The 23,600-nt window shown below is 42.9% G+C and overlaps 2 protein-coding genes across 8 annotated transcripts; both read left to right on the top strand.

Annotated features, from left to right (window-relative positions):
- The first annotated feature begins 58 nt into the window (after positions 1 to 58).
- zgc:66427 (uncharacterized protein LOC406256 homolog) lies at positions 59 to 5,907 on the top strand. Its single transcript, XM_034555689.1, has 5 exons — positions 59 to 924; positions 2,156 to 2,251; positions 2,355 to 2,460; positions 3,752 to 3,852; positions 4,548 to 5,907. The coding sequence occupies exons 1-4, from the start codon at positions 381 to 383 to the stop codon at positions 3,807 to 3,809; spliced, it is 804 nt and encodes a 267-aa protein (XP_034411580.1). The 5' UTR covers positions 59 to 380; the 3' UTR covers positions 3,810 to 3,852; positions 4,548 to 5,907.
- Positions 5,908 to 7,399: 1,492 nt separating this feature from the next.
- si:ch211-284o19.8 (protein lifeguard 1) lies at positions 7,400 to 21,403 on the top strand. 7 transcript variants are annotated; one of them, XR_004611360.1, is made up of 8 exons: positions 7,479 to 7,647; positions 8,675 to 8,979; positions 9,134 to 9,334; positions 11,367 to 11,495; positions 11,644 to 11,787; positions 12,012 to 12,325; positions 18,607 to 18,777; positions 20,169 to 21,403. XR_004611360.1 is itself a non-coding variant. In XM_034556190.1 (6 exons), the coding sequence occupies exons 1-5, from the start codon at positions 7,584 to 7,586 to the stop codon at positions 18,460 to 18,462; spliced, it is 855 nt and encodes a 284-aa protein (XP_034412081.1). In that variant the 5' UTR covers positions 7,400 to 7,583; the 3' UTR covers positions 18,463 to 18,502; positions 18,607 to 19,486. The 7 variants fall into 7 exon arrangements, 4 of the variants coding, with proteins under 4 accessions (XP_034412081.1, XP_034412082.1, XP_034412079.1 ...); XR_004611361.1 differs by having other exon boundaries at positions 20,203 to 21,403; XR_004611359.1 differs by lacking the exon at positions 20,169 to 21,403 and having other exon boundaries at positions 18,607 to 19,486.
- The last annotated feature ends 2,197 nt before the right edge of the window (positions 21,404 to 23,600 follow it).

A 23,600-nucleotide genomic window follows, 5' to 3' on the forward strand; every position in this document is an offset into this window, starting at 1 on the left:
TAGAAAAACGTTTTAATGTTTAGATTACGGTCCGCTCGCGTGACACTACCGTAACTGTGTGCGCGCGGCGCGAAGCAGGAAGCGAACGCGCTCCATTTCCGCTGCAGCAGCGAGAAACCAACGGGCACGTCAAAAAAAAAAAAAAGAGAAAGAAAGAAAAGAAAAGGGAAATGTGGACAGTTTGGACAAACTAAGGCGAGAGGAGGACCGTCGAGTGACACATATCGTGTTTGTGGAGCTCAGGTACAAGGCGGCTGTTTTATAAAGTTCCCCCGGCGAATTATTTGACAGTTTAAGGGTCGTTTCGAGGTTAACTCGCCCCCCCTTCCCACCACATCTTGTTCTGTGGCGGACCGCTTTGAGGAAGCAGCTCGTCAGAGATGGGGACGAGAGCAAGCCGTCTGCAGGAAGACCCGGTCCCCTCTGCGTTCGGCAAAGATGGCACCAAGCGGGACTCCTGTCGGCGACCCCGCTGCAGCAGGCCCACCAGCCTCATGGTGGACTTCTCCGGCAGCTTCGAGGACGCGGAGGCCAACCGGAGCCGATCGGAGGAGGGCAGCGACTCGGACCCGGGGCAGCACGGGGCGAGCGCGGACTGCAGCCCCGCGGACCACCACGGCATCCCGTCTGGCGTCGGCCAAGCGTCCCCCGCGGATGATGATGATGATGACGACGACGTCGCCAGCGTGGGGAAACCCGAGGAAGACGGGAACATAAGCCTCGAGCCCCCCGCGGTAGCGGAGCATCAGTCCGGAGAGGAGACAGGCCGCACGCCCCACCGCACTTTTTCCGAGCGGCTGCCCGGGAATCGGCACTCTTCCGCCCGCAGCGTGGGCGCGAGATCCGCCCGGGTCCGAGGCACGCACCAGCGACCGGTGTCCGAGGCTTGGATCGGCCTTTACCGTGTTAACAACCGCCATGGCAGTAAGTCAACACATGTGTGTAGTGCAGTAGTATTGTGTGTGTGTGTATATACGTGCCATTTTAATTTATAATGTATTGTGCTGCATAAATAACAGTTGTCATAATAATTGGCTCGTTTCCATCAGTAGTTGATGTTTTGTAATTTACAGCTCACACACATGGATTACTTTGAATTATTGGATGGTGTTAGAGCTTACGTCAATTTAAATTACTAAATATCTTTGCATTAAAAATGAAACTGATGAAACTGGGGTTGATTGCTTCCATAAGACAACTAATATTTAACTTAAGACATGATTGGGGTGACTGGTGTTCAGAGAAGATATTAGTAATATGGATATTATGGTGAACTATGAGGTAACCTAGGTAACAGTATTCATTGTCAAGAATACAGAATAGACAATTTAACACATCACTCCAGAACACACTTGTAATGAACACACATGCTGACATTTAGTCTTGTATACCACTGACATTTGCATCAACATATCTCCCAGTGCAGCCAGCCCCCTCTGAAATTAAAATGGATTTACATTCTTCAACAGATAATCTCTTTTCCCGTGCTTGCACACGGACGAAAAATCATCAGAGACCCTATTGTGTGAAGCAGAGCTACGTTGTAAAAACTGGAAGTAGTGACATGCGAGCTCTTTCACATCACAAGGCCCGTTGACAGTGCAGCATGCAAGTCGAAAACATTAAGTAACCGACCGCCTTGTTGTTGAAGTGCATTAAAAAACGGGAACTTGAGGCTACAGAGGAAGTGAAAAGGCACACTTGGTCGGCAGTGGACAATAGGTGGCCAGCATGACATTATGAGCCAAAATGCAACAGAGTGGTGGGTTTTCCCGGGCCAGCCCTGTAGCAAGAGTAGGGAAATGGGTCACTACTTCACATGCCCGCTTCACATGTTGGCAGCAGCTCATAGACGGAGGCGGGGAATGTAGGGCAGCGAGGCTCAGAGTCTGTCCCATCCTCTCTCGGCTCTAGTGGCGGCCAATCCTGCAGTCAAACACAGTTTAAAAACTATTTTGGGTCCGTTACACACAAGGTCACATCATTCACACCGTCTCCGGGATGAGAATGACCGATTGTGTTTCAGCCTGCTCTTCGGTTATGTGTAATCGAGATGTCCAAACATAGCACTGGTGCGCTATGTGATTGGCGCATCATCTAACAATCATGTCTCGGTGTGTTAATCTCAGCTCTGCTGTCTCTCTGCTCTGCGCAGATATCCGCTGTCCCTTCTGCTCGAAGCCCTTCCCGGGGGGTCGGATCGAGGATCACCTGTTGAGCTGCCTCACGTCTCCTCCCCTACCATATAATAGTAAGTGTCATATCACAGACATGACCCGGCGCCATGTTTTTTTTTTAAGGCTGGAAAAACTTATGGTTGCTGTGTTTGTGTGTGTGTGTGTGTGTGTTTCCAGCGGATGTGCTCAGTAAAGACAGCGGAGAGTGCGCCATCTGTTTGGAGGATCTGGTCCAGGGAGAGACCATCGCCAGGCTGGCTTGCCTCTGCGTCTACCATAAGAGGTAAACAAAACAAGTTCAGTTGGTGTATTTGCATTTAAAAAAAAATGCAAACATACTGTATGTAAAGAGGAGCGTGCTTCGTGCAAATTAATTAACGCACAGTTCGGATCGTGTTCTGGTTTTGAGTCACAGATCGGATCAGCAGAAAAGAAAAAAAACAAATTTATTTATATATATATATATATATATATATATATATATATATATATATATGGGGAAGCAAAGGTCGTCCTGTACTAGTGCACTTATCACTGCACATTTCTGATTCCTGAGTCCTTTTACACAATATGTCAACAACCAAAGTTGAGTTAAGAATCGTTATTATTGAGCATGAGATAAAAATGGATACGTGCAGTCGGTATAAGAAGCAAGAATCTGTTCACTTAATGTCGCAAAAGAAAAAAGATAAGCCGTTTGTGTGCTTCGGTCCTCCTGTTTAAGTAAATTGTGTTCATATTTGCCCAAAGAACTTTTTACAACTGTGATAATAACTGTGCCATTAGTACATTTTAATTGGACGCTCTCACAGACGTACAAAGAGTTTTGCAAGCGCTTTGAAACTTCTAGTGAAAAGAATAAGACCATGAAGTTGTTTTAGAACCAGCAGTGTCTGCATGTTTCAGCCCGTTTACTGCTGCTTTTCAAAGCATGCTGTAATGTTCAACACTTTTGGTTTCCCCAACTTTAAAGGAGCCATTGGTTTCCCATAATTTCAGTAGAGTATGAGATCGGACTTGTTGAAACTTGAAAATGTACCAAGATTAGGTCAATCTTAGGTCCCCCTCCACCCCCTGTGATGGATAACCAGCAGAGGTGGAAAAAAACAAAACTTTCATCTTGGATAAAACACAAACACGTCTCTTATCTTTTAGTTTTGGTCATAAAACGTATATGTGCTCTTAGGTGTGGCTGTTTGGAATTTTAGAATGTTCCCAACAATGTTTAACAAAAGAAAAGTAATTTTGAATTAATGAAAATATCCTAAAGCCTCAGGCAATATCTTCAAATTGCTTCTTTTTTTTATTCAGCCGACAGTTTAAAATCCAAAGCTGCTCCTTTTTAAAAAAAATTATCGCACAAGGGAGACAAAATTGAGCAAATTGTCCCGATTGAGAAGTTGCAACGAGAAATATTTGGCATTCACAGTTTCCCACTGTCAGTCAGTGGATTTAATCCTTGTGGGAGACTCCGCTATTCAAAAACGCACCGCAGAGGCTCTGACACGCATGAGCTAATCAAAATGTAATGTTCTGTGTCTCCACCCGGTCCTTCCTGTTCTTGCTCCCTGCAGCTGCATTGATTCCTGGTCCAAGGTGAAACCCTGCTGCCCCGAACATCCCTTTGATTGACTCGTGGGTCACATGTATTCTGCACAGTGACCTACCGACTCGGGTACGTACGACTCACTAATTGACCACGACGGCCAATTAACAGATTTCTCCCAATACTGACGATGGAATATCCTCATTTTTGGTTTTGATACGTAATTGTCCTTTTTTTTTTTTTTTTTTTAAATAGCGGGCTTTCCTTGAATAAACACAATTTCTTTTTCTTTCATATAACAAACGAAGCCAAAGTTCTTGAACCCACACAAACCGTAACAATAACTTTTCTTGAATGAAAAGAGTACAAAGATTCACACATTTTGTGCTAGTTTTCAGTGTTTAACAGACAAATTACAGATTACAGTTGGTAAAAAAATAAAATAAAGTATCCAGGCTCAAAGTAAATATTAGAAAATATAAAAAATAAAATAAAAAATGACTTAAACAATTACTCAATTAGCTAAATGGATAATCTATTATCTTTTCAGCTCTTAATTAATTTAAAGACGTATATTAACGACATTTACATTTTCAGGACCTTTTTTAAAAACTAACAAAATGCAATATATGTTTTGGTGCATAACATTAGAACATTAGTTTAACTATTTAATGTGATTTTTGCATGCATTCATCATATTTGACTCAAATGTGATATTGAGTTCGTCCATATTTCCTCCGGCCCTGTTGCAGACTATATTTTAATACAGTAATGACAGTGTGCAAGACATTGTCTAATGTCCGTGTCTTTTTCCGCCCTTACAGGAGACTACACTGAATCCCAATAAAGTCCCAATTAAAAATGTGTAATTGAACAAATAAAAAGCCCACTGGATCCTACGAAGAGGCTCCCGTTAGCGACGCCCCGTTTGGATCGGTCCGAGTCGAGACCATTTCATGTAAACAGCTGCTTCGTCTCCATCGAGTCTCTGGCCGAGACTCTGGTTGGAACGCACGTGGAGAAGGTTTTTTCCTTTTCTATGTTTCGTAATCTGCGGGAACATTTTCATCCCAGAATGATGGAACTCATCTTAAAATATATATAAAAAAAAAAAAGGTGAACTGTGACTCTGCATCCTCTCCTGTGTAGTTGTTATCACGTATCGTTCCATGTCATACATCGGATGAATGTTTTATTCCTTCGGCGATCCCCCAAAATGAACCATCCTCTTACCGAAAGCGTGAACCGTAACCACATTGCTTTATTTTGAACCGGCTGGAGGTTGAGGGCTTGTTTTTTTTGGTGACTGGGGGGGGGGGCTGCCGTTATTAGGTGTTTTCTTTTTTTAAATATATATTACCTGTACGCATTTCAGGGGAAGTTTGGGGGCTAATTGTATTTTTTTTTTAAAAAGTGGGTCAGTTCTTTTGTAGGTGGTTAGTTGGCGCTGAGTTTTACGTGCTGCTACTTGCTGAGTGTTTAGGGCGGTTGTGGGTATTTCATAGGGCCATAGTAGCGCTGGTGTTGGCACCAATTTGAGCACTTTTGTCCTGCAGGGCTGACTTATTTAATTTTTTTACACATGCGGTCTGGGATAAAGTTGTGTATGCGTGTCTTCAAATGACCAGGAACAGGAAGTGATCTGAGCGTGACTGTGCATTCAGGAAAGTGTATGTGTGTGTGTGTGTGTGTTTAATGTAAATAGCCCCGACGTCTTCTTGGTCAAGCGGGTCACCCTTTTTTATATTTTGATGCTATTTTTTGTTAAACTAAAGTCACGCTGGCAAACATCCTGTTTACACGTGGCATTGGTACGCAACGAGGCGGCTCACCCCCGTTGTACTTTTTTAAAATCTTTTTTGTATTTTTTAATATTATTCGGTCCCCACCTCTACCCTTCTCCCGCCTCATTCCCAAACACTCTCTTGGGGTGTGTTACAGATTTTTTTTTTTTTTTTTTTTGGTCCAGATCCCAAGTGACAGTTCTTGCCATCTGGTTTCATTAATGCCATATTGGGGTGGGATAAAGGGGTGGATGGGTTGAGGGATGTATTTGTTTTGGGGGGCATGTTTACACCATGTGTCATCTGCCTCTTTTCCCCCAACACTGGAGGCTACGGACAGCTGATGGTTAATTATTACATAACTAACCCCCACCCTTTTCTGCCTTTAAAAAAAAAAAAAGGATATTTAGATATTATATCATCACATTATGATCATTGCTTAAAAAAAAGTGTTCGGTGGCTTTGGCCATTTTGTGTGTGTTGATTGCCTTTGCCTGGTGACGGGGTTCTTGTGACCGCGGGTATTTGTAGTGTTTTTAGGGCTGAAATGAGGCGGAGGCCCACCAGTACGGTTGCTCAACAGATTGCTCTCTGACGCAGGTTGTTCACAGAGGGGGAAAGAACAAAAACATGAATTGATTGCCTCGCTGTCTGCTTCGCGTGTTTTAAATCTATGAGCTCACAAGTGGTATGGATCAGGTCGGAGGTCAGCCCGGTGCACAGCTTTCCTACCGGCTAGTTTGTTCACCCCAGCCTCTTTTTTTTCCTTTTCTTTTTCCTCTCTTGCCCCTCGTGTTCTGCGGGCTGAAGTGCCATGACTTCCCGTGTGTGTGTGTGAGTGTGTGTGTGTGCGCGCGCATGTCTGATCCTCCAGCATTAGCTCCGAGCTTTTGAAGTCGACGTATTAGATGAGAATGTTTTTCAAAGAGTCGCCACAGCGGTATCTGCACCTGCAAGATATGGACAATCTGCCTTTTACTCTGGTATAAAACAACAAATTGAAATTTTATTTATTAAATTGTAAATATGTAATGCAATTCAAGAAAATGGCTTGGTCTTTGTCTGTTCAATATACTGTTTCTAAGCTCCAATCTTTTGTATGTCTCAGAAATTGTTTTTTATATGTATTTTTTACAATAAATATGTGTGCGAGATGTTTTGTGAACGTCTTGTTTTGTGTTTTTTTAAGTGTCAGTGGTGGGTTTTGTGGTTGTTCAGTGAGACCAAAAAAAAAAAGAAAATGAAGAAATTAAAATGGGGAATCTAACAGTTGGGAGGCCATCATATTTGTTTTAATTGTTTGCAATGGGAACGCTGCGTATTTACAACTCAATACAACCAGCAGGGGGAGCAAGTGCTGCACTTTGGGTTTTCTTCTGGTGGTGGAGAGTTGAACAGCTGCATTTGTCATAATCTATTTTATTTTTTTAATTCTGTTTCCTCAGCTCAGAGTCCGTCATTCCAAAATCCCTTTTGATTGGACCAGGACTGCCACTTCACAATTACATTAATACTAACTTTCTTAATAACTATGATTTAAAAGAACAGTATTACATTATTTGTTCTTTCCTCCATTTAGAATGACATCTTTTGCATAATAAACTGTACAGATGCAGTAATAGTTTTCAAATCCGAGCTTTAATTCTGGTGCAACGAATGATAATTTGCATTATTGATCAATCTGCAGATTATAATTTTTTGTGTATTGTTTTGTCTCTGAAATGTCAGAAAACTGACGTCTCAAATCACTGCCAGCTATTTTCTTTTTCTATTATGGTTTGTTTTTAACTATAATTATTAATCTACTGGCTCTGTAGCACTCTGAGATTGCTTTACAAATAAAATGCATTATTATTATTCATACTATGTTCATTGTACTCAAGTCGAGACAGTCATATGAGTAGAGGACCCTGGAAGTCCCCTCACCCCATTTCTGATGACTTGACCGACTGAAGCAACAGTAGAGTTTTCCTTGCGGAAAGGTTTTTTTCTTTCTTTTTTAATTCATTTGATGCTGTTGGGAAGTGAAACTACACCACGGGGTGGGAGGATAAATGACACCCACCACCAAGCGACATGTACTTTCTGTGTCGTCTCCTCCTCGCACAACACAGACACAACTATAAACCTGCAGAAAAAGGTAAGCGGAACTCTACGATGTTGTCTCAACGTGTTCTGTGTGTAAAGTAAAATAGCTTCTGTTTTACTCTGCTGCGTCTTGTATTTGTCTGGAGAATTTACTCAATAACCCTTTTAAAGGGTCTGTTTACTCAAATCAAAAAGATACATATTCGGCTATTTACCCCCTACTATTATTTAATAATGCATAATACTTATACTTGTGAAGTATACGTATCTCTCTAAAAACCTGACAAAAAAAACACCATCAGATTTGCTTGGTGTGATTTGGAGGAATTTGAGTTAATTCAGTTTAAGATTGTCATTTACATTATTTTATGTGTGATAACTGCACTTACACTTATGTCACACATTTAATTCAGTACTTTAACTTGTGAAAGAGTACGTTAGGCCATGGTATTTCTACTTCTACTTAAGTATAGGATCTGAGTACTTCATCCCCCGTCGACTAAGACACGAATAGACCAGAACAATCTTTAATATTATTAGAAACGTCTGTTTTTACTATAATGACAAGTTGAAATGTCTGCTGTGAAAAAAAAGGTCTATTGTCTCTATGCTACTACTTACTGCTTTTGGAGATTGAACCATGAATAAAATCTGTCGGAAAGCCCAAGACTTCATGAACTTCCTAAAACTAAATGACGCAACACTTGTATTACCGACCACGTTCGCTGGGAGTGAGAGAAGTGACATCACAGCTCTAGTTTTACTTCCTAATGTTTTCACCATTCTTGCAACAAGACACAAAGTACCCTGCATGAGCTCACGGGCAGATGTTAAATAAAAGTGTTTGACTCAATGAAACCAACAGATACAGACAGGAGAAGCCATTTCTGCTGTTTTGTTCTCCCTCCACTCTCTTTCTCGTCGACGATTGACCACTGATGATCGGATGGATATACAACGCGGTCTACTTAGTAGAACAGCAACTTATCACGTCAGCTGCTCAACACAATGTGTCCCATGAGACCCACGTTTGCTTTTGCTTCAGTCAAATCTTTTTATTTGACTGAACTTCTGAACAGTTTCCTCCAGAATGTCAGACACAGCAGAGCCCCTCCCATCCAGAGAGACATGGGATGCTCCTCGTTATGAGGTGTCACCACCACCATCACCACCATGCTCCTACGAAGGACAGCAACCTCCACCCTACTCTGCAGCCCCAGAACTGTGCCCTCCACCCAAAGTCGAGAAAACGTGCATCTATCAACCTGCAACTGGTTACGAGTCTTTCCGGGACATCTGCCCAGAAGCCTCGTCGGACACAACTCCACTGATGGCCTCGTCCTCCTTTGATGACAAGACAGTGAGACGAGCGTTTGTTAGAAAGGTTTGTATGACTCGCCGTGGGGGCTGATCACAGATCAGTGTCAAAATAAGAGCTTTTATACAAAAACATACAACGTACACCTATAAGATCGGTTGCTGTGCAGAATATTTGTTTGAGTTTTTATAACTCGCTCTTCATCTTCATCCCCGTGCAGGTGTTTAGCATCCTGACTCTCCAGCTGCTGTTCACCTTCAGTGTGGTGTGTGTGTTCACCTTCTCCAGCGTGATCAAAGAGGCGGTGCAGACCAACCTGGGGGCCTACATCAGCTCCATCGTCATCTTCATCGTGGTCGCCGTGGCCCTCAGCTGCTGCAAGTCCTTCAGTCGACGTCACCCCTGGAACATCGTGGCATTGGTGAGTTACGAACACAGGGGGCATAAAACCCCAATCATCTAATCGGTCAAATTTGCACACAACATTTAAATAATATACCAAAAGGACCGTTTTGTATCGGAGACATGAGTATCGGATATGAAACATGTGAGACACACAGTTACATCCTCGACAAAAAAAAGTGAGATACCTCAACTATATGTAGCTTAAAGGTTATACATCTATCCATCGACGTGCTGCCTTGATGACTTACCCACTAGATTTCTAAAGACTGTGCTGAGCAGTTTGTTACCACAACTCGTTCACCTAGTCAACATCTCACTCCAGACTGGAACATTTCCAAAGGCCTTAAAAACTGCTGTCATTAAACCTCTTCTAAAGAAGAGCAGCCTGGATGCCACAGTACTGAACAACTACCGGCCCATATCAAACCTGCCATTCTTAGGCAAAGTCCTAGAGAAGGTTGTATACCAACAGCTTACTGACTTTCTCCTGTCTAACAATGCTTTTGATAGTCTCCAATCAGGTTTTAGGCCCCACCACAGCACTGAGACAGCTCTGATCAAGGTGACAAATGATATCCGCCTGAACACAGACGCAGGCAAAGTCTCAGTCTTCTGCTGGACCTGAGCGCTGCCTTTGACACAGTTGACCATGGGATCTCATTACAGAGGTTAGAAAACTGGGTGGGAATCTCTGGTACTGCTCTCAACTGGTTCAAGTCCTATCTCGAGGACAGGACGTATTTTGTTGAAATTGGTAACCGTGTCTCAGACCAAATGGCTTTGACCTGTGGGGTTCCCCAGGGGTCAATCCTAGGACCCCTATTATTCAATCTGTACATGCTTCCATTAGGCCAGCTAATACGCAGCTATAACGTGTCCTACCACAACTATGCAGATGACACTCAGGTCTACGTGTCACTGACGGCAGGTGAATATGAGCCTGTAGATTTACTTTGTCACTGCATCGAACAGATCAGTGTGTGGATGCAAAACAATTTTCTCCAGCTAAATTCTGACAAAACTGAAATCATTGTCTGTGGACCACAGAAACAAAGAGAAAGTGTTAGTCACCTTGAGACTCTCTCTCTAAAACCTAAAAATCAGGTCATAAATCTAGAGGTAATTAAATCAATAACATCAACAGCTTTTTACCATCTAAAAAACATTTCCAAAATCAAAGGAATAGTGTCTAAACCAGACTTGGAGAGACTAATCCATGCGTTTGTCTCCGGCAAGTTAGACTACTGTAACGGCTTGCTCACTGGGCTCTCTAAACGAGCTGTAAGACAGCTGCAGTACACCCAGAACGCTGCTGCTCGAGTCCTGACTAGAACCAGGGAATACGACCATATTAGTCCAGTGCTCAGGTCTTTGCTCTGGCTTCCTGTTGCTCAGAGAATAGACTTTAAAACAGCTCTGCTTGTGTACAAATCTCTTCATGGTCTAGCACCAAAGTACATGTGTGACATGTTAGAGCCATATGAACCATCTCAGGCTCTGAGAAGCTCAGGGAGTGGTCTCCTGCTGGTCCAGAGTCAGGACTAAACACGGTGAGGCTGCGTTTCAGTTTTATGCTAAAATCTTGAACAGTCTTCGAGAATATGTGAGACAGGTCCTCAACTCTGACAATGTTTAAATCCAGGCTGAAAACGGTTCTATTTGACAACTGAAAGTATTTTATATGCACTCTTCGCTTTTAATATAATAATAATTTTTATTTATTATTTTTGCCTTATTGTAATCTGTAAAGCACTTTGAATTTCCTTGTGTGCAAATTGTGCACTATAAATAAACTTGCCTTGCCTATTGTTTCCAAATTAAATGCATCTTTTGTTTGCATTTGATGGTAGGACAGGCTTGCACGCCAACATAAATATAGGGTTGTATGGGCGTGCATGTATGGACTATAGAACTGTGATTCATTTAAAGAGCTAAACAAGCTGGACCTGTCTCCGTGTGAAGCGGTTCAAATGTGACACTATCTATAAGGCAAAATAAAAAAAAACTTTCTCTGATGATATTTAATACGTTGAATGTCGTGCCCACAGGTTGTGGTCACCCTGAGCTTGTCATACATGGTGGGAACCATCGCCTCCTTCCACGACACCACTGCGGTCGTCATCACTATGGGAGCGACGGTGGTCATTTCTGTCGCAATCATTGCGTTCTCCGCACAGGTCAGAAAACCAGGCGGAGAGCTGGGTTTCAAAAAATGCTTTATCTATACAGACGTCATGGTCTGTGCTTATTTTTTTAACAGAGCGATCTGCAGACTATTCGGTTGCCCCACTCAAACTTTTTTTTGCTTGTTTGTGATATTTGCAGACTCGTTATGATTTCACTATTTGGTACGGTGTTCTGCTGATTCTGGTTGTGGACGTGCTCCTGTTTGGGTTCTTCTGCACCTTCTACTACTCCTACATCAGTGAAGTCGCCTATGGGTGTCTGGGTGCTCTGCTGTATTCACTGGTACGGGAGAAAAGAACATAATAATAATAATACTATGCAACACTTCCTTTGCTAAACAGCCGAAGGAACAAAAGGAGCTAATTGGAATTCAGCCATTATTCATTGTATTATTTACCCTGTTGTTTTCCTACTGTGACATGTCTTCTCTTATAAAATATGCCTTTAATCACTATTAGTGATCTGGTGGTGCTCTCTCACCCTGTCCTAACTCTTCCTCCCTTCAGTTCCTGATGCTGGACTGTCAGCTGATGATGGGGATGATGAGCCACCGTCTGGATCCAGAGGAATACATCAACGCTGCTCTCATGATCTACCTGGACATAGTCCTCATCTTCCTCTACCTGCTGGGGAGGAGATGAAACTAAAACACATTTACACACAAATGGACTGACACTCCAAACTGTACAAAGAAAAATGTCCTTATTATCTATTGTTATGACTCAGGGTAAAAAGCCTCCCCTTAATGCTGTTCACCTTCCTGCCTTAGGGGCGTGCTATGATGTGTTTGGCCTTGCTCTGTGCCTTCTTTTCATTGCAGGTGATTGGACAGCGGTACTTAAGAGGGAACCTGTGGGTCCGGCTCTCTCTCCCCAGCTTCCAACCAGGGCCATGCTGCACTGCACTGGTTCTTGGGTGGTGGGGTTAGAAAGGGTGTCGGTAGGGGTGAGAAGCCCTTTTGGTTTAACCCTGTTTTCGGGTAGGGAGATAGGTAAGACATCTGTACTTTCTTTTGTTTCTTTTGTAGTCTAGTGAAGTTAGGTGACTTGCTCAGATTGTTTTGTTTGTTATTTTGGGCCAGGCTCACCCTGAAGAATTTATGACACGGAGTGCACAATAAACAACCATTGTTCTCTACAAACTGCAGCATTAGTCCTAGTTTGGCAGGTGGGGAGACCGGTCCGTATGCTACGCTCCAGCTCCCCTAGGCTGGGCGTAACATAATAGACTGTAACTCCTGTTTAACTGACAATACTATATAAACAAAATGATATATCAAATATTGTTGTGCTGTATTTGATGATGTTTGCAGTGCATGTTCACCTGTACAAAAAATGATGAGATCCATTTAATAGAATTTAGGTACTTATTCATTAGAAATGCTCACGTCAAACCTGCCTGAAGAACCATCATTACATTGTTTGATTAAAAGTCAGATGCTGATACAAAAGATCCAATAACAATTTGTGGGTGTTTTTCTGACTAATTCAAAATTCACACATTGAGTAAGTTGTACAAACTGTGGATCTGTCAAACCGGACTACGACATCACTCTAAAGATGCAACTATATCATCTGCCAATTAGGTTTTTTATTGTTTTGTTAGTTAAGTGTAAAAACTGAAATAATGCACTATAACATTTCCCAGAATTCAAAGGGGGCATTTTTAAAAGTTGACCTGTTTTATCAAACAGTCCAAAACCGAGCGACCGAGAGTTTCATATTTTTGCTTGAAAAGCAATTGATTATAAAAATAGCTGTAGATACATTTTCAGGGCAATTGATTAATCATCATCGATCTTATTTATGTATTCTACTGATATTAAAGTTATAATAACATGCTTGTTTGATTTTAATTGATTTATTCTAACTTGAATGCACACCGATGGTGAAAAGTGAGCAAAGAATCTTTAACTCAGCTCAAAATTCATAATTTTTTTTTAAAAAAGCAATATTTATGTAGTTGGCCTCGTCGACATCTGACCGAGTGAAACGATGGCGGACTTTGCAGTTTCTGTCCGGGATTCTTTCTTTCTAGTTCATACCATCAGGGTAGCCCAATATCACAAATTATGAATTTGCCTCAGAGGGCTTTACAATGTGTACACATATGATATCCCTGTCCCATGACCTCACATTGGATCAGGAAAAACTCCCAAGAAATAGAAAGAATATTTTCACAGGGAAAAAAGGGAAGAAACCTTCAGTGAATGAAAGTTTTGTGTCACCGCCTCCTCACGCAGCACTGGTGTCTCACACAGCTCTGGTCCTCTCACACAGCACTTGTCAGACAAGTCTAATCCATCAGGAAAAAGTAAGAGCATTCACTGAACTCTCTATTGTGTATTCTGAACTTGTTCTGTGTAAAATAAACACAAATATTCTGCCGTTCACTCTGCTTTTTATTGACTTGTAGTATTTATTGGTACTTTTAACAAGACAACAATAACAGTCCTGCTTCAGGGTGTTCTCACTCAGAGCACAACCAATGTAATGTAGCCCTTTACTTACTGCAACGATTGTATTTGTATTGATTTGAGGTAATTAGTCAGAGGAAGAAGAAGAAATGTGTGTTTTCTCTGTGGAACCTCACAGCGCTGAGCACGTACTTCAATGGTAAATGCTCAAAATCAATTACCAATTCATCCAAATATGTTTATGTAAAACGAGGCAGATCCACATAACTTTATTGATGTCTCTGGCACACAAAGGTTCTCCTTGGTCACCAACGTTAAGTGTTAATGTGTCAGTCCAGCATTTCAGTTTATTTTATATAGCCCAATATCACAAATTATGAATTTGCCTCAGAGGGCTTTACAATGTGTACACATATGATATCCCTGTCCCAGGACCTCACATTGGATCAGGAAAAACTCCCAAGAAATAGAAAGAATATTTTCACAGGGAAAAAAGGGAAGAAACCTTCAGGAGAGCAAGAGGAGGATCCCTCTCCCCGGATGGACAGATGCAATAGATGTCATGTATACAGAATGAACAGCATTACAGAGTTACAAAACATTCAATGAATATAGAGTAATGTGATCTCTTTTCTTAGTTTTTGTGAGTACACGAGCTGCAGCATTCTGGATTAATTTAAGAGACTTATTAGAGCAGCCTGATAATAAGGAGTTGCAGTAATCTAGTCTGGAAGTAACAAACGCCTGAACCTGTTTTTCTGCATCTTTTTGAGACAAGATGTGACCAAAGATAACGCCGAGATTCTTTACAGTGGTGTTGAATGCCAGGGCAATGCCATCTACAGAAACCACTTCACCAGATAATGGATCTCTGAGGTGTTCAGGGCCGAGTAAAATAACTTCAGTTTTGTCTGAGTTTAACATCAGGAAGTTGCAGGTCATCCATGTTTTTATGTCTTTAAGACATTCTTGAATTTTAGCGAGCTGGTTGGTCTCCTCTGGTTTGATCGATAGACATAATTGAGTATCGTCTGCATAGCAATGAAAGTGTATGCAGTGTTTCCTGATAATATTGCCAAAAGGAAGCATATATAAGGTAAATAAAATTGGTCTAAGCACAGAACCTTGTGGAACTCTGTGATTAACGTTGGTGGTCATTGAGGCTTCATCGTTTACAAATACAAATTGAGATTGATCTGATGAATATGATTTAAACCAACTTAGTGCGGTACCTGAAATGCCAATCGACTGATCCAGTCTCTGTAATAGGATGTCATGATCAATGGTGTCGAAGGCAGCACTAAGGTCTAATAATACCAGTACGGAGATGAGTCCTTTATCTGATGCAATTAGGAGGTCATTTGTAATTTTCACCAGTGCTGTCTCTGTGCTGTGGTGTTTTCTAAATCCTGACTGAAACTCCTCAAATAAACTATTCTGATGTAGAAAGTCGCACAACTGATTTGCGACTACTTTCTCAAGGATCTTAGAGAGGAAGGGAAGGTTAGAGATCGGTCTGTAGTTAGCCAACACCTCTGGATTAAGAGTGGGCTTTTTCAGGAGAGGTTTAATTTAGTCTTAAACATTTTAATTACTTTGTCAAACCTCTTCATTCTAAAGCTGTCCGTCACCGTCATTGAAGTCTCCTCTACTCTGCATGAGACTCCAACAACTACACCTTTAATTTGAGTTTTTTTTTTCTTGCTCACCTATATATTGCCAATTGTGTAAAATCAAAGATTACAAGACTTCATCAAGTTTTTAAACGTCTCACTTCAGCTGCAAAATAGAACGAATCCCATCAATCGGATGACAGAAGTTATTTGACTGAACTTCTGTGTTTGAACCCCCAGTTTCCTCCAGAATGTCAGACACAGCAGAGCCCCTCCCATCACGGGATGCTCCTCGTTATGAGGTGTCACCACCACCACCACCACTGTTATACTCCTACGAAGGACAGCAACCTCCACCATACTCTGCAGCCCCAGAACTGTGCCCTCCACCCAAAGTCGAGAAAACTTGCATCTATCAACCTGCAACTGGTTACGAGTCTTTCCGGGACATCTGCCCAGAAGCCTCATCAGACACAACTCCACTGATGGCCTCGTCCTCCTTTGACGACGAGACAGTGAGACGAGCGTTTGTTAGAAAGGTTTGTACGATTGTTTTCTTCTCAGGGATGGCACAAGACGAGTAACGGGATAACGAAGCAGAACAATTATATATTTGAAATGCAAAATAATGATTTTTCTCTTCTAGTGTGCCCTTATCTATGCTCTCTTTTTTTGCTGTAAATGAATGTATGATTTATCCTTCTCAGGGCTCTAGAGAGTTCGTAAAAATAAATCTATCTGAGAAAGAAAATGATTTGTAGACATATGCAACCTGTGGAAAGATGATGCATATAAACGCTGCTTTGTTTTCAGGGGTTGGGAACCACTCCTTGACACGAATCAGTCAAAAACTGTAAATTGTAAAAAGCATAAAACCAACTTAATTAGATTTTCAGCGTTTGGTGTTCAGGTCATAATAACAGAATGCATCTTGGCTGGGAGACTTTTACATGTTTGTGTAACCAACCACATGCAAACCTATTTAATGGATAGTTTTAATACTGTTCGACATATGCAACCTGTTAAAAGAAGCTGCAAAATAGTCAAATGTGTTTTTTTAGAGAGATTTTGAGCCACATCTGTGCAATAATATTAATTATATAAACATACTTATTGTTGCAATACATTTTTAACACTGCTGAGCATTTTAAAGCACAAGGGTTTCTGTAGAGAGAGAGGTATTTAGTGAACGCTGTAAGTGTAATAATCCAAAAGAAAAAGGTTTTAAAAAGTTTGTTATCCATAAAGGGGCATGGATCATGAGTGTCAAAAATAAATGCAGTTTTTCGCTTAATCATTAAGTGCTCGTTCTTCATATTCATCCCTGTGCAGGTGTTCGGCATCCTGACTCTCCAGCTGCTGTTCGTCATCAGTGTGGTGTGTGTGTTCACCTTCTCCAGAGGTGAGGCGGTGCTGGTGTGGGCCTACTTCAGCTCCAACATCATCTTCATCGTGGTCGCCGTGGCCCTCAGCTGCTGCGAGTCCTTCGGTTGGCGTCACCCCTGGAACATCGTGGGATTGGTGGGTTACGAATACAGGGGCATAAAACCCATAGAATCATCTAAACGGGAAATTAATATCACACAATATAGACACTTTCACAGATACCTGCATTATGAATACACAACAAATCATTTAAATAATAACTAAAATGACAGTTAACCCTGAAATGAAAAAAATACTGTATCTTTGTCGTAAAACAGAAGAAAAAAAACATATTGTTATGAAACAGTCACATCCTCAACAGAGATGTGAAATATCTTGATCAAGTAGACATTTCAAATGAAGAATTCCTTTCTTATAAAGGATAACTACAGAATGCAGAACATGACACAAACAATGCCGGGTTACTCCCTGAAGCTAACAAAAGAAAGATGCACTCACAGGAGCTTTCAAAAGGGCTGATTATTATTGAATGCCAAAAACAATCAGGATCCGTCTGTTCGAAGCAGTTAAACGTGAAGCAAATAAAAGCTTTCGTTCAGATGAGGTTGAAGTTTAATACGTTGAATGTCGTGCCCACAGGTTGTGGCCACCCTGAGCTTGTCATACATGGTGGGAACCATCGCCTCCGTCCACGACACCACTGATGTGGTCGTCACTTTGGGAGCAACGGTGGTCGTTTCTTTCGCAATCATCGCGTTCTCCGCAGAGGTCAGAAAACCAGGCGTAGCCAAAGAGCTGCGTTTCAAAATGCTTCCTGTGTACAGACGTCATGACCGGTGTCAGATGGTAGGTGTTGTAAAGGTGAATGATTGGTCGATTCATTGATATAGATGTTTGATAGAATCTTAATCAGCAACTGTGCCGACCATTGATTGTTTTTTAAAGAAAATACATCTTTGGTTTCATATTTTGATGTCATTGTAAAGTTAATATCCGTTTGGGTTTAGACTGCTGGTCAACCAAGACATTTAAAGACCTCCCTTTGGACTTTACACAATTTTCCGATTTCTATGCACAAAAATAATAATCTATGAATGGAGAAACTACTGATTGACTGAATATTACAATAACCGCTCAAAATGTGTTCTTTATGACAGCCGTTTTGACACAACAGCCACAGTACAGCCCTTTTATATTCAAGGTCTTATTTAATATGTTGAATTTAAGTAAATATGTGCAACTCCTGGTTTAGATACTGTGTTACGAAACCAAATCTTCAACACTAGACTCCAAAATACTTTAATGTATTATTTTCAGTCAAAAGACTTATTTGTTACAGATGGAGGGTGATATACTCTCAAGGTTGTGCCATCAGGCTGGTGTGCAAATAAGAACACAAAGAATATAATTACTGCTTGTATTAATGTGTCCCTGTGTTCTTTGCAGACTCTTCAGTTCTCTGTTTGGTCCAATGTTCTGCTAATTCTGACTGTGGACGTGATCATGTTTGGGTTCATGCACCTTCTGCGTCATCATCACTGATGACTTCTGTGGATGTCTGGGGGCTCGGCTGTACTCACAGGTACAGGAGAAAAGAACAACATACTGTACATACAGTATATATATGTATATGTGTGTGTGTGTATGTATGTATGTATATATATATATATATATATTTCATTGCAGGTGATTGGACAGCGGTACTTAAGAGGGAACCTGTGGGTCCGGCTCTCTCTCCCCAGCTTCCAACCAGGGCCATGCTGCACAGCACTGATTCTTGGGTGGTGGGGTTAGAAAGGGTGTCGGTAGGGGTGAGAAGCCCTTTTGGTTTAACCCTGTTTTCGGGTAGGGAGATAGGTAAGACATCTGTACTTTCTTTTGTTTCTTTTGTAGTCTAGTGAAGTTAGGTGACTTGCTCAGATTGTTTTGTTTGTTATTTTGGGCCAGGCTCACCCTGAAGAATTTATGACACGGAGTGCACAATAAACAACCATTGTTCTCTACAAACTGCAGCATTAGTCCTACTTTGGCAGGTGGGGAGACCGGTCCGTATGCTACGCTCCAGCTCCCCTAGGCTGGGCGTAACATAATAGACTGTAACTCCTGTTTAACTGACAATACTATATATATATATATTTTAAAAATTATATCAAATATTGTTATGCTGTATTTGATGTTTTTTTGGCAATGATGAGATGCATTTAATAGAATTTAGGTACTTAGTAAGTTGTACAAACTGTGGATCTGTCAAACCGGACTACGACATCACTCTAAAGATGCAACTATATCATCTGCCAATTAGGTTTTTTATTGTTTTGTTAGTTAAGTGTAAAAACTGAAATAATGCACTATAACATTTCCCAGAATTCAAAGGGGGCATTTTTAAAAGTTGACCTGTTTTATCAAACAGTCCAAAACCGAGCGACCGAGAGTTTCATATTTTTGCTTGAAAAGCAATTGATTATAAAAATAGCTGTAGATACATTTTCAGGGCAATTGATTAATCATCATCGATCTTATTTATTTATTCTACTGATATTAAAGTTATAATAACATGCTTGTTTGATTTTAATTGATTTATTCTCACGTGAATGCACACCGATGGTGAAAAGTGAGCAAAGAATCTTTAACTTTGAGTTGTTTCAATGCAATTTTGAGATTTCTTTTTTGCGTTTTCAGGGCTCAAAATTCATTTAAGAAAATAAAATAAAAATGAGCAATATTCATGTAGTTCACAAGAAAATCAATCTGACCCCAAGGATCACTCAGGGGCTGTTCTGGAGCTTTTAATGGTATCACATAAGCTTCCTCTGTCTTGTACCCAGCTGTTTTGAAGGTTAAGCATAAACAGACACAACGATGTAGAGGTCTGGAAACAGGCTTTACAGGAATTATTGCATTAATAATTTTTTGCCTTCCCAAAAGCTGGCACCAAACATGTTCAAGTCGAGTATTGAGAAACACAAATTAGATAATGTGTCCTAAACGGTCCCATCTTTAATTTGTGTACCCATCATCGGCCTAGCAACCGGCGCCGCTCGTGTGGCTGCCTTTTACAGTAGCTCCTGCTCACTACCTAGTTTTTTTTTTTTTTCTTACATTATGTTATTTTGTTACTTCTTGTCGCTTTTTCCCCGTCATATTAGTTACCGTTCCTAATCGGTACATTATGGCAGCTAGACACGTCGAGCTTGTCGTGGTCTATCTGCTGCTAATTGAACTTTTCACCTCCGTGTCTGGGGACCCAGCATGCAGCCATGGTCCAGTTGTTGTTTTTTCAAGGGACCAACTGTTGGCATTCCGGGACGCGGCGGTGCTACTACCCGTGGAGAGACCCGATGTTCCCCGTGAGTTGAGGAGGAAGAAACGTGGATGCCGGGCGGGGGCGGAACGTCGCGCCAGGAGAAGACGTTACAAACCCGTCCTACCCTCCATCATCATGGGAAACGTGAGGTCTCTCTCCAACAAGATGGACGAGCTAGCGGCGCTAACTCGTGCGTGAATACCGGCAGTGTAGCCTCATGGTGTTCACGGAGACTTGGCTAACGGAGCTAATTCCGGACACGCACGCTGTGATGATAGATGGTGTAACTCTGGGCACATCACTGTTAAAGAGCAGACCTGCACAACGGACATTGAGCTGTTAGCTGTTAGCATGAGGCCATACTATCTGCCAAGGGAATTCTCGCATGTTATCATGGTGGCTGCGTACATCCCCCCCTCTGCTGACGCTGAAGCGGCCTGTGACGTCATCCACTCAGCGACGAGCAGGCTGCTGACACAACACCCCAATGCCCTCCTCCTTCTCTCTGGGGACTTTAACCATGCCCCTCCGTCCTCCACTCTGCCCACATTCACCCAGTACGTCACATGCCACACCAGAGACAATAAGACACTGGATCTCCTCTATGCCAACACCAAGGAGGCATACTCATCATCACCTCTCCCTCCCCTGGGCCGATCTGACCACAACCTGGTGCACCTCCTGCCTGTGTACACCACTCTTGCACAGAAGCAGCCAGCTGTGACCCGCACAGTTAGACAATGGACCGATGGAGCCGAGGAGGCTCTGAAAGACTGTTTTGAGACAACTGTGTGGGAGGTATTCAGTGATGCCCATGGGGAAGACATTGACGGTCTCACCGACTGCATCACAGACTACATCAACTTCTGTGTTGAGAACACCGTACCCACCAGGATTGTACGGTGCTTCTCAAATGGCAAACCCTGGATCTCTCCAAAGATAAAGGCCCTCCTCAAGGAGAAGAAGAGGGTCTTTAGATCTGGCAACAAGGAGGCGCTGAGGACTGTGCAGAGGGAGCTGAGGGTGGAGATCAGGGAGGGTGAAGATGTCTACAGGACCAAGATGGAGGACCAGCTGCAGCAGAACAACACCATCGGGGTCTGGAAGGGCCTCAAGACGATTTCTGGGTTCAAGGGGTTCAACAAACAGCCTGAGGGGGACCATAAGTGGGTGAATGATCTGAACTCATTTTTTAACAGATTTGACCAGCCATCCTCCCCTCCCCCCACCCAGACCTCCCTGCTGCGGCCGCTGCAGCCCCCATCTTTTGCACCCCCTGCGGATTATTGCCCCCCCTCCCCCTGCACCTCCCCCCTTTCTACAGCACTCGGCCCCCCTTCACACCTCTCATACTCATACTCATACTCAGCACTCTACGACCGGCAACCCACCCCCACTCCAACACCTCACAGCACCACACCCCCCAGCGTGTCCCGTCACCAGGTGAGGAAGGAACTGAGGAGGATCAAGGTGAGGAAGGCCACGGGTCCAGATGGCATCAGCTCAAGGCTCCTCAAATCCTGCGCAGACCAACTGTGCGGGATAGCGGAGCACATCTTCAACTTGAGCTTGAGGCTGGGGAAAGTACCACAGCTATGGAAGACATCCTGCGTGGTACCGGTACCAAAGACCCCGCAGCCCAAGGACCTCAACAGCTATAGGCCGGTGGCGTTGACATCCCACCTGATGAAGACCCTGGAGAGGCTGGTCCTTGTCCATCTCCGCCCCCTGGTGAGCTCATCCCTGGACCCACTTCAGTTCGCCTACCAATCTGGCATCGGGGTGGATGACGCCGTCATCTTCCTGCTGCTGAGATGCCTCTCTCACCTAGAAAAGGCTGGAAGCACTGTGAGAGTCATGTTCTACGACTTCTCCAGTGCCTTCAACACCATTCAGCCTTTGCTCCTGAGGGACAAGCTGAAGCAGACCGGGGTGGAACACCACCTCACTGCATGGATCCTGGACTACCTCACCAACCGTCCACAGTATGTGCGGATACGGGAGTGTGAGTCAGATCGGGTGTACTGCAGCACAGGGGCTCCACAGGGAACCGTTCTGGCTCCATTCCTCTTCTCCATCTACACATCAGACTTCAAACACAACTCTGCCAACTGCCACCTGCAAAAGTTCTCTGACGACTCTGCGATCGTCGGCCTCATCTCGGCCGATGATGACAGGGAGTACAGGGAACTGAACCAGGACTTCTTAGGATGGTGCCAGCGGAACCGCCTCCAGATCAACTCCAGCAAGACCAAGGAGCTGGTGGTGGACTTCCGCCGGGGTAAACGCTCTCCTCCAACACCAGTGAGCATCCAGGGACTGGACATTGAGATTGTGAAGTCTTATAAGTACCTGGGTGTTCACTTGAACAATAAACTGGACTGGTCTGACCACGCTCATGCACTCTACAAGAAGGGACAGAGCAGACTCTTTCTACTGAGGAGACTGAGGTCCTTTGGGGTGCAGGGAGCACTCCTGAAGACCTTCTTCGACTCGGTGGTGGCATCAGCCATCTTTTATGGAGTGGTCTTCTGGTGCAGCGGCATCACAGCAGCTGACAGGAGAAGACTGGACAAACTGGTGGGGAAGGCCAGCAGCGTGCTGGGGTGTCCTCTGGATACTGTGGAGGTGGTGGGAGACAGGAGGATGATGGCCAAGCTATCGTCCCTGATGGACAACACCTCCCACCCCATGCAGGGTACTCTGGCAGCGCTGCACAGCTCCTTCAGCCACCGGCTGATTCATCCCCGGTGTCTGGGGGAGAGGTACCGCAGGTCCTTTCTCCCCGCTGCTGTCAGGCTACACAACAAGCTGAGCTCCCAGTAGGCCACAAACACTTGAACACTTTGGACTTCGCACTGAACAGCACTTTAGCCCAGTTGCCCAGTTGTGCAATACTAATACGTTTAAGTACTTTTTTAATTTTTAATTTTTTTAATGTTTTATTTATTTATTTTATACACTTTATCCACTTTATTCTATTTCTACTCCGTCTATATATATAATATTCTTCTTGTTTTTTTACTCTTTTATCTTAATTCTGTTATACTACTTGTTTTACTTATTACTGTGAGCAATGCTGCTGTAATCCTGTAATTTCCCCACTGAGGGACTAATAAAGGATTATCTTATCTTATCTTATCTGGACAACATCTGACCGAGTGAAACAATGGCGGACTTTGCAGTTTCTGTCCGGGATTCTTTCTTTCTAATTCATATCAGTAAGTAAAACTCTACACCACAGGTCACAACAATAAATGATATCAATCAACATGAAACTTCAGTTTTGTGTCACCGCCTCCTTACACAGCTCTGGTGTCTCACACAGCACTTGTGTCAGACAAGTCTAATCCATCAGGAAAAGGTAAGAGCATTC

The sequence above is a fragment of the Cyclopterus lumpus genome, chromosome 17, assembly GCF_009769545.1.
Source record: "Cyclopterus lumpus isolate fCycLum1 chromosome 17, fCycLum1.pri, whole genome shotgun sequence".
Lineage (NCBI taxonomy): Eukaryota > Metazoa > Chordata > Actinopteri > Perciformes > Cyclopteridae > Cyclopterus > Cyclopterus lumpus.